General features: G+C 38.9%; 1 protein-coding gene across 1 annotated transcript in view; it reads right to left on the bottom strand.

Moving 5' to 3' along the window:
• kcnt1b (potassium sodium-activated channel subfamily T member 1b) overlaps window positions 1–12365 on the bottom strand; it is an 80438-nt gene that overhangs the window by 52725 nt on the left and 15348 nt on the right. Inside the window, exon 5 of the mRNA XM_080893629.1 lies at window positions 1577–1615. Within this exon, the coding sequence (XP_080749755.1) occupies window positions 1577–1615 (39 nt within the window). The remainder of the gene's footprint in view (window positions 1–1576; window positions 1616–12365) is intronic.

Raw genomic sequence — 12365 nt, forward strand, 5'->3', positions numbered from 1 at the left:
CAGATTCACTGTCATTAGTGTATGTGACATTACCATTTCCAGTTTACTGACAGGATGGTTAATCAAGAATAAAACCGCAGCCTTAAAGGTCAAATGACCTGTCATTTCTGACAAAGGAGGGAGGATCTTGACATTTCAGCTTCTTTTGCGGTGTGTCGGTAAAAGGTTGGAGCATTAATGTTGCTGAAGGATTAATAATGTTACAGAACGTGTCACAAATTCAATGTTTGTTTGGCAGGTGTTTACATCTACAGGTTAACCATAGCTGCTATTGCACATTATTCATATGTTGGACAAGACAAGACAACTGCTCCCATAAACACTACAAACTTCCTCTATCTGTACAAGTTCAATAAATAAACCATAATCTGACTATAAATTTGTTGTTGTTTATTCAAACTTTTAGATCTGAATAATTGAAACACCAATATATATATGCTGGAAAATCTTTCCCCCCCCCCCATTTATTCATCCATTTTCTTAACATCCACTTATCCAATTCATGGATGGAATCTATTCCAGCCATCAGGAGCAACATCAGGGGCAAAACCAACATTCACGGTCACATTCACACCTACAGCCCCACACAGAAAGAACCCAGCACTTCATTGCAACATGACTAACAATTGCAGCATAGAGATGATGTGACTTGTACCAGTCAGTCACATCAATAATAACGACTGACAGGGGATGCAAATAACATTGATCATCTCATTAAAATGTATTGTTTTAATGTGAAACTGTAGAAAAGGTTTCGATGATGTTGTTGACTGGTATACATTTACACTTTGCACTTGTCATTTCGAGTCATAACTCATAGTCATAACAGCTAAAGGAAAACCACCTACAGAAGAGAAGGAATTCTACAGATTCCATATTCAGGTTTTACCACGTTATTGATGATCCATCACCTACAGCCACAACCCAAAATCTGAGTTATCACTGAAATGTCTCAATTTCCCAAAAGGTATTGCAGTAAAAAAAAAAGAAAAAAAGAAAAAAAAAAAAGACCATCTAACTCAGTCGGTCTAAAAGATGATAAACATTTCAATGATTTTCAACTCACCAACATGCACATTATATGGTAAGTAAGGCATGAATCATTTCCATGTTAGTGTTTTCAGCCCCCATTTCAACAATATTTAGCTCTTTGTTTTTCTAGGAATTCTGTCATATTTGCTCACACAGTTGCATGTTTCAAGCCCACAAATGGACATTGACAACACTGAAGTGGTGAAGCCTGGCGTGCACATTCAGTTGAAAAACAAATACACCAGCATTTACTTTATTGAAAGCTACCTTTCCAACATTTACAGTGGTATGATCAAATGTGGCCAGTTTCCATAAATGGACCAAACATCTTTTCCACAACAACTGTTGAAAAGGTAGCCAAAGAATGACCTTTCTGCATCATCTACCAACTTTGCAACTTATCACAGTAATGGCATTATGTTTACACATGGTGTAGGCAAAATCCAGTGAAAAGTGCTTTATGCATATGCTTTGGTGCTCGCAGTCCAGTTATCACTGCAGACACAATCCATGCCATGCAAGCATGATGCTGCCAGAGACTTACTGGGCATTGGTTGAGTCCATACTGTACTCCTCCTGATACCTGGACGCAGCACACACGGACACAGATAGGTACAGGTTAGGAGAGAGTGGGGTCAAGAAAGCAGGAAAGGGAAGGAAAGGATGAAAAGCAAGAAAAGGATGCCACTGCAATGTAGTTTCATTACTTGCATCTTAGTTATAATGGAGCCAAATTTAAACTTCAGAGAGAATTTTAAATCAGTTGTGCAGCAAGAAAGGCCAAAGTGGAATGTGACAATATGTTAGTGAAATTCCTAAAGGAATTCTACCTAAGGCATATAAAATAAACAGGTTAACCAAATACTATATTTGAGTGGCTGTTTCTTACTGCAAGACTTTTCCACCAGGTTTCATTAAGTCACCATTAAACTTCACATGCAAGTAAATATAAACATTTACAGTGGATACTGGTTATATCTGAGGTTAACGTGACATAAAAAAGCATTAAGTTAACCATAAGAACAGATGGAACACTTAACGCAAACCACAGGGAGTCAGTGTACACATCCTCAGGGTCAGTCTCAAAGTTGCCATATTGAGATGACCGTTAAAAGAAGGGAAGTATGTAACACTGAGGGAGGTGACAAACAGAGACATACCCAGATAATTTCACTCACTAACAAATGAATAGATCTGAGGCGCAAAGGGTCACAGGTTAAATGTACAATTTGATTTGAAGCAGAAGAAGTAGTCTTACGTCGATTATTTTCTTACATTCTTCTTACTGAGGCTGAAAGTTGTAGTATTTTATATAATATAGTGTGCATTTTTGTCTGACAACAAATCAAAACGTATGAGTTTTTAAATGGGATTTTTCTTTTATACTGTAATACATAACGTCACAGATTCAAAAATGGAAACAACATGAACACAGTAATTACACAGGTACAAATTTCATGGAAAAAAAAAAATCTTGTCTGGGGTCTTGTCTGAGTCAAAAGGCCATTCATGGGGCAGACTTTTATTACACAGATTTTTCTCATTTTAATACCAGTGATTCTTCTTTTGTACACTGCTTTCATTTGGTATATATTCAGAGTATCACTTTGGGATTAGGACATTACTTTCCTTTGTTTTAAAGTGAGAAAATATACCTTAGCTTTGTGTGAGAGAAAAATAAATGTGATATTCTGTCTTCGTACTTATGAACTTGAGGTAAAAGTAAATATAGAAGAAATCACAGCACAGCCCTTTCCTTTAACTCTTGTAAACGGTATGTATACATACTATATGTATACTATATTCAGTCAGGTAACACCACATGTTCAGCTGCCCCCACTCCACCCTTAAGTATTCACTATGACCTATGAAAATATCCCAATAACCCCCAAAAACTCAAAAAAAAATTGAATTTACTGTTAATCTAGTAAGTAAGCTGCTTCAGTGTCTGGAGTATATTTAAAAATATTCCATATCAATTTTGGGGAAAAGTGAATGGACAAAGGGTGGGTTGAATTGTCTTTGAAATCTCTACATGAACAAGGTCTTTATATCAGTCAAACCTATAAAAAAAGAGGTGGTGGAGGAATATGTGTTGAAAATAAAGACTGCAGAGCTGAGAGGTTTGCGTTGAGAAGATTGTCAAAACTCTAAATGGACTAATGGACTGTCCATTCCACTCAGGAAATAGAGAGGTCACAAGGGAGGACTTTGCCATTTCAGTAATTAATCAAGCACGTTTTACCATCTCAACAATGGCTCTCACTTCCAACATGCCAGTGAAAATGGGTTTCATTCTAATTTCCAAAGATCAGTGTCCATGTACACTCATTTATCTGCAACTTTCTTCTAATGGCTCAATATCCTGAAACTAGGGCTGCACGATTAATTGTTAGAAAATTGCGATCTCAATTCATACTTATGTGCGATCTCATTTCCAAATGACAATGATTTTAAAAAAAAGAAAAAAAGACGACGATTGTACCGCATTTTGATCCGGGACGTAATCTGCATGAAAACAAGCGCTCACTCTTCCTGCTCAACAAATGACAAGGGCGGAGCCTTATACCACGTGATACAGAAGCTGGCTGCTAAAATTGGCAGGGGAAAAAACCCCGTCAACCACCCAAACATCAATAACGGGAACGGGAACATTATACAGCGCTTCCCTATACCCGTCGAACTCCCGCAGGCACAAAGAAATTACGGAGGCTATTACTTATCACCTGAACAAAGATATGGCTCCCATCAACACTGTGCAAAACGAGGGATTTAGGAAAATGATCAACACCCTAGACAAACGCTACACAGTGCCGTCCCGCAACTATTTTTCTATTGTTGCACTACCTGCTCTATACACGCAGTGTCGAGCAACGGTGGAGATGGAATTTCAAGCAGTACAACGTTTTGCGGCAACGACATAATGTGAGACATTTGTTGTTTTTATGTTTATTTATTGTTTTTATGTTCAGTCTCACCTGAAGTTGATGTGCAGTTAATAAGTGCAATAAATATTTATACTGGAAAAGAAAATCGTGAGAGAATCGTGATCTCAATTCTAAGCAAAAAAATCGTGATTCTCATTTTACGCAAAATCGTGCAGCCCTACCTGAAACCAAGCAATTCTTTCTTCAAGTAATCTAGAATGATGTTAAAAACATTTCTACAACCTTAAATGATTAATAACATCACATTTTCCACTTCTGAAAGACAGATTCAATTCAGTAAATTCACTTTGAGAATTTAGCACACACAGAACTTTAAGATAAAAAAAAAAAAAATGTGGACTGCTGGACATTTTTGGGAAATTTCTGAACCATACGAAACACACTGAACCAGGTTTGCAATGCAACACTTTACTAATTTTCTAACAGTTTTATTAGTATATTATCATTGCTTATTACTACATTTCAGCAGTTTGAGATGTTAATTCAGAGTTAAACCAATGAGCAAATGATTAGTCGGCTTATATAAGAGATAATGTACATAAAAACAGGACCATCACTGCTCTGCTGTGATCCCGCTAGTGATTTGGTGGATATTTCACAGCACTTTACTGGTCAATAAAGATGCTATCTGGCTACTAAGAGCTTAAACAATTTAGAGGCTAAAATGAATGGAGACTAGCTTACAACAGATACACTGCATGCAGAGTCTAATCTGTCCCGTTTTCAATTATAATTCAGACGTTATTAGATTATGTCATTAACGTCATGCCTTAGTATACTTAAGATCAAATAATTACAGTAAAGAACAACTTGATTCTCACCTCTTTGGAGCAGATCTGGAGCAAAGGTGTGAGCGGAGGTACTGAGTTATGTGCAACATGACCAGCACTTTCAACGTATGTTTTCCAGTAACATTCAGCTGTGAGAGCTACAGAGATAATGTGGGAGGGCTTCATGCACTTATACTTTATGACTGCAGAAATTACAAAGGCAAATGGGAAGTGTAGTTTTCAGTCTGGTAGCTTGCCATACTGTTCTCCACACATCCCAGAAGCAACTCAAGAGACTCACACTGCAGCATCTCCATTTCATACAGTAATCCTAGACTGAAGTTTAGATGGTAAAGATACTAAATGGTCAAAATGCCCTTAGTCGCACCTTCCCCAAGTCAACTCCCATTACCTTTACCTAATGTTATTCCCCTGCTCCCTCATCACATTTTCTGTCTGTATTCACAGAAAAAGCTAACAGCAAAAGTATCATTCTGGTATATAATATATACTATTCTTCCACTTTAAATCTTGAAAACTGGAGTAACAAAATGAATGAAGGGAGGTTATATGCTTTGCAACAGTGTCAAATATTACTTAGCATAAGTTACTACTTAGAGCAGGTACAGTAAAGAATTATTACCTATAATATCTCTGCTGATGCAATAATAAACATCACAAAGACAAACCTTATCACATATTACATATATACTGTGGAATTTGTCCCTTTTATATCTTTGGGATTATTGGGTCTAATCGAACAGCAGTTTTGTGGCCGTATTGAGTTTTCTACTTAATCCTACTATAAAAGCTACTTTCGGCTACTCCCCTGCCAGACGGGGTCAGCACAGCAGCTAGCTCTGCATTTTTGATTTAGCCTGGTTGTCCTCCCTGACAAAACATCAATGGTGATTTGTTTGTTTGACTGTAACTGAACCAACGACCTTCTACTTGCCCAGCATTTTTGCACAAATTTAATAATTTAAAGTCAACTTTGATGCTTTAATACTGAAGAGGTAATATTAAGTGTACAAGGATACAAGTACACAAGTAGTTTGCTAACTTGGCTAAAAAAGCAGAAGCACTCTGGACTGACAGACGTGAGCTTCGTGAAAGGCTCTGCGTTGCTGAAATGTCAAATGGGATAAAGCCTACGCTGCACATCAGTCACTCTGCCTTTTATCAAGTTCTTACGCAGCTGACCTAAAAAATTCAAATCATCCTTTGCAATATCCTGGTCCATTCTTAGTGAGAATATACAGTGCATAATAGTGCCTCAGCAAGGCAGACCAAATGCTCGATTTGCAAACACATTTTTCACTGCGAGGACAAAGTGGTGGAGAAGATGGACGAAGCCAAAATAAATCTGCATGTGTTTATCAGTTCTGACCACATCCCGCGTTTAAAAGATGATCCTTCTCTCTCTGTTATTGAAAATCCTCCAAGACTTAATTAGTCTCTCACTGCCTGCAATATTAAGATGTCAATAACGGCCAGAGAATCGATATAAACAAACATAGAGGTGTTGTAAATTATGCCAAAATAGATGAATTCCCTATAGACCGTGCTATACGATGGACCAGATTATTGATTCTTTTACTCTCTCCGCATCCTTTCATTCCTGAGCCAGCTGGACAGAAATCGCCCGCTGGACAGAAATCCCCGCTGACCACATTTCACAACCCAGAAAGCTCTCAGATTACAGACATCACCCTGCAAGTGACTTGGATAAATTAATACACTTTTTTTTTTATCTCTGCAAAAATCTGGTCATGTAATGATTGGATGAAAATGAAGGCCAACTTTTATTAATTTATGTCCTCAATTAAGATATAAGCCCTTATCAACAAAACTCGCTACCTTGTAAACAAAGGAGATGGACCGCGCTCAGGGCAACTGGCCAATTAATGCATTAGGTTTTACAGCCAACCCGTTTGTAGATAGTGTACTAGACAACCCTTTAAACAGTCTTGGATGGCAATAAAGCAATAGTCAATATTGTTCAGTGTCTCTAAACCTATTCTTACAGTGTTCAGCTGCCAACAGACTTACTGGCTTTTGTTGGGTTTTAATTGCTCTTACGGATCTGAACTGTCACTTTGACTATATCCACCTACAGGACACCAGTAACTTCAAAAGCTTCATCTCCTCCCTCAGTGTCAAAATCACACATTATAATTTTGGCTAATTATTCACTGTCTTTGCCAGTATCATCATCATCACAAGTACTGATGTGTCATCTGTGAATAATGTTTTCATTAGTGTATATTTCTCCTATTTTTTTTGGTAGCACTGATGACTGAGCTCACCTGTTTGCATATATAGGACTTTAAACCTCTGTCTTCATTGTCTTGATCACAGCTGTAATTGCAATTTTTAGTAGACATGTTTTGTTATCTGCTCTACTGTCATGTTCACCACACTGAACATCCGTTTGAACATAACGGTTAGGATTTGACAGCTAATAAAGCTTGACAAAAAACACTGAAAAAAGGAAGACTGAAGACAAAAATCCAATATGAATCACTGGGTTTGTCCCTGTGATGTTGTGAGAGCTTTACTTTGCAAGGTAAAGTTCTTGAGAAACCAGTATGGACTATATGAATAATTGGAACTGAACGGAATCAATAGATGGCTCCCATTTAGTGATAGCTCAAGCCTCAACTCTGATTTATGTCCACCTGAATTCTCAGGGCTTTAGACATCTCTGCCAACTCTGTAACAAACTCTGACATCCTTCCAGATCTGTCATCCAAAATCCAGTAGCTAAAGTTGAGGCGTTTGCCTCGGGGAGGCAGCTTTGCAGAGGTGTGTGTATTCTGCCCATGGTTTTAGCTGAGAAAGTGAAGGGTGGATTCTGTGGTAAAAACTGAATGTTTCTAATCTATCCTCGATATTTAATTAAAGGGGTTTGTTTTTGTTTTGTTTTTATTAAAGTTTCTAATAAACAATGTAGCCAATTATTTTAGGATTATGATTTTTTGATCCAAATGTGCTGCATTTGACATTCTTCCTGTAATCACGTTGTTTAGCTATTTCCCATGCCACTCTGTTGCTTTTGTAGCCTCAATATGGATATTAAAATCACAACCAACAGCAAATGTTCCATCATTCAGAACAGATTAAATCCCAGCAGATCTGATCAAACATGCAGATAAATATCAGTATTTCACATAAAAAGTGAGAAGAAAAATATGTGCTATAAATATTGAGAGACAGGGCACACTGCACCACCAGCATACTGGCTGTGCAGTAGTTTCTGAAGCACAGCCAAATAAGCACACTCTGTTTTCAGTCAACCCAACCTCATAACCTGCAGATAACAGTGCAAATATTAGCTTGAACAGCAGCATTTCTGCAGCTCTTGAGTTCTTTTGTCTCCGAAAGAAAAAAAAAATGCATCCCTCAGTTGTTACAGGAACCACATCTAATTTGTCTATCAAATTGTAGCAGAGTAAAAGCAGATTTTATGGACTGGTGCCCGCACATTGTGAAATAACATGTAGTATTTTTATATAGGGAGGGGGTATGTGAGGAGCTCTCCTGTGGTTTGCATTTTTATTTCATCTATCAATCTAATATATATGCATTAATAACATTAAAAAAACTTAGCTCATGCAACCTGCAAAAGACTACTTCTACCCCACGCAAACTCTCAGATTCATAAAATTGTAATGGGAATGCAGCATCCACTGAATTATGTAATCCCATACACTGCAGTCATTAAATGAATCCCATTGATGCCTGGAGCAAAATGACTCACGACAGAAATGTTTGCGATCATTCAGCCATCTGTCGTGAAAGTGACTCAAAGAGTCGTACTGGTTGCCTTAATGTTTAATCCCAATGGGAAAATATAGCCTGTAGGACCCGATGCGTAACTACCGTAGTTCCCACACTACGCTGTAAATTTGTGGGAAATGTCAGTTTACAGGCGGACAGCTTTAATGGTAATGAAATATTGATTACGACTACTGTTAATTACCAGCCAAGTTATTAGGAAGACTTGATGTGCCGGTCGCTTGCAACACCGTGAGGATGCTGCGTGTGTGCAAGCGAGCTGCATTTAGAAACATGCGCCTTTGGTGCGGATCTGCGGCAGCTACCTTTGGTCGACATCGCTCCCCAAAGAGCCGATGGTCCGGATAGGGGTGGAGGGATTGACCCAGGTGGGCTCTGGTGTTTTCTGAACATCGGTCTTGACGTCTGGGTCGATCTCCGAGGGAGAGGGCGTCAGCTTTGCGCCTGCCATGCTTCCCGAGTGTTACCTCCAGCAGATAACGGCCAATATGTTTTTTTCCTCCTGGTGTCAAAATGGGCTCAGTTAGCGACCGACACCGCCGGAAAACCGCATCCCGGTCTCACTGGTGGTGCACGAAGGAGGACGAAGACTGTCTCTCTCCCTGTCGCATCACGGGGTCCTCAGACACACTGAGGGAAGCATGAACTTGTCTCCTGTTAATCGAATCTACCTCCATCCCTGATGGAGATAAGAGGTCCCCGTGCGCGTCTGTGAGATCCTCACGTCGTCACGGTGTAGCGTCAAGAGCTCGACCAACCGGGCTTCCCAGCATGTTACATAACCAAGATGCTCAAATTTAATGACCGCCGATTACTTTTGATCAGGCCAACGTGCCCTTCATTCTTCTTCAGTCCTGTCCCGCAGTAAATCGTCCAGTCAGCTAAAACGAGCTGAAGATTTAGATGCGCCTACACCTTATTGAAACCGTTTTAATGATTAAAAACAGTGCTGAAAATAAATCAAGCTGTCCTCATCTCAACTTCACTGGAAGCTTTAGAAGTGCTATCCTTTCAGTAGCTGCAGGCAGGAGTGACGAAAAACCACATACAAATGAGCAGGTGGATAGGCAAACACTTCAGGCATGATCGTGCTGGTTTGCATGGGAACACGGGACACCTGGAGTTGACATGATATTAGTGTGAGAGTGTGCAGGTGATGAAAAAGAAACCACCAGAGTTTAAAGTTGTAAATGACAAAAAAATAGGAATTGATTTTACAAAGTCATTTTTTAAAGAAAAATATTAATTAAAAAGTGTTTTTAAGAAGCCTGAACTGTTAGAATAAAACTCAACATGTAAACATGAATTTAACCCCGAATTATATGTCCTTTGGGTTTTTTTCAAGTCTTGTAACGGAAGGAGGGCTCTCTCAGTTAGTCAGAGATAAAGGACCCATAATGTACATATTAAGTCATTCAAAGGGAAACCAACGTTGCAGCCACTGATCATTTTGTATGTAAACTGCTTAACACATACTGAACCAGGGATTAAAGATGTGAAGGTATTCTGCAATAGTTTACCTCTTTTGATTTATCTGCTCAATTACTTTATCCTGAATTTCCATACCACACCATACCAATTTTACTTGTAAAACACTTCTTAAACAACCACAGCTGATACAAAGCGATGTATACAAAAACTAACTTCATTGGTAGTCACCTCAAAAGTGGCCTTTAGACTAAAACAGGACAGGTAAAAACAGGTAAGTAGCCTTGCAAATATATTTAAACTCTGTACAGTATGGATGTTGTCATCAAAAACCCAAGTCTGATTGCCAGATTTTTCACATTTTATTTATAATTCAAATTTATGTCATCTAATAAAAACTGTCTTGCTCACTGAAAAGATTCTTTAGGCATTAATCTAGAATAGTTACTCAAAATCAGTTACATTCCTCATCTTCTGTTCATGATTACAAGCTCACAGAGCTATTGTTGGTTATGTGTTTACAGTGTGGTTTATTCCTAATTTAGCCAAAGCAGCCATACATGCTGAACTCCCATTGGTAATGCATTTACAAAACACATTACACACTCCATTTGTGATGCAGATGCTGATCTCAGTTCAACCTGCAGGAAACATTTTAAATTATCTGCTTAAAGTACCCTGGGGATTAGAGAGGCTGGCTTGTGGATGACTGAACGGTTACGTCTTCAGTTTTAGTGGGATCTACACAACTACCTTAACAATCCCATCTGTAACTATAGCATACAGTCAGTTTGGATTTAAGTACAAATGAAACCAACCTTTTACAACAGCCCTTTTTCCGAAGGTAGGATTGATCGCTGGATTAGTTTATGTTCTTTTTCATATTGCACTGTTCTAAAAACATGCTGATTAAACTCTATTTTGAAGGCTGCAGTTTACGGTAGTCTTATACTTTATTGCATTTTACCAAGCTTTAGTGGGAAACAGGGTCAATAAAATTCGAGGAACACTTGTTGATATTACCCAGTACCTTTTAACAGGCTCATGTTCTCTAAAAATCAATGTGTGCATACTCGTAAAATCATAGACAATAATGCTGTCTCCGTGTACTAAAGTCATTTATCTCTGTATAAATATTTGTCAAGCAGCGCGGTGCTGCATTTCAAACTGTAAACTGATAAATGAATCATGTTGTATCATGTGACACATACTCTCGCCAAGACTGTGTTTGTGATCCAAAGTGCTGGAAAGGTAATAGCTGACCATAAGGAAACAGTCCGAAGCATAAAATGACAGTTAATGGAAAGAGAAAAGCAACAATGTATGTGGCATAAAACCAGACAGTGGATTGTAAATGAGTTCACGAGTAGCACCACTTAGTGGTGAAATAGAGGATTGCAGACAGTGTAGCAGAGAGAGAGAGAGAGAGAGAGAGAGAGAGAGAGAGAGAGAGAGAGAGAGAGAGAGAGAGAGAGAGAGAGAGAGAGAGAGAGAGAGAGAGAGAGAGAGAGAGAGAGCGCTTTCATGTATTTTACAGTATATCTAACCACACAGATGGCAGTATAGTCCTGGGTTTTATCTCATGTGAGGCTGCAGTAACGAACATCTTTGAACGAGCTGTTCAACCCTTGCAGTTACTTCAGGTGAAGCCCAGACCCAACTCAGGGTTAAAAACGAGATTTAATGAAGCACAAAAGAATATTTGCATTAATTACATTAGTGGGTAGCACAATGCAGGGATATAACAAACATGTTAAGAGAGGAGTGAAGCCTGCTGGTTGGCTATAGCTGGCACAGCCTTCCACTTAGAAATGCTTGGCAGAAGAACTAAACACAATTATGCAAGATGAGTAACTTCCAGCTGCGAAGATGAAAGGAAAAAGACATTTCTTTTAAAAAAGAAACAGGGTTTTGGGGGCAGAGCTGATGTATGCAACATCATGCTGTGCCATAGCGCTACTGCTGTCACTGTTGAGCTGTATAGCTGGATGCACAACTGCAGCTAATTTATTTGTTTAGAAATGGACACTGATATAGTGGGATTTTTTTTTTAAAAGCAGTCACCTGACAGCAACATTTATTTGCACTTAATGTTTTGAAAGTGGTAAAAGCTTGTTAGACTGAACCAAAGCTGCTGGTGGGCCTAATAAGTCTCCCTTTAAATCTCCGTGATCACTGGGGTCGCCTCAGCATCGTGCTTCGTGCTGCAGATGAGAGTTGAGAGCTGTGATAATGCTTCCTCTGTCAAAACATATTAACGCAGTGAGCTAGCACTGCTGTGGGTGAGCTGTCTCCCTGTGCTCAGTATAGCCAAAGAGGAGGAAGAAGTCTAGCCAATTCCACTGGCAGGCTTACACACAAGAGTGTACACATGCATCTGAGCACT

This window comes from Rhamphochromis sp. 'chilingali', assembly GCF_963969265.1.
Source record: "Rhamphochromis sp. 'chilingali' genome assembly, chromosome: 10".
In the NCBI taxonomy this organism is placed as follows: domain Eukaryota; kingdom Metazoa; phylum Chordata; class Actinopteri; order Cichliformes; family Cichlidae; genus Rhamphochromis; species Rhamphochromis sp. 'chilingali'.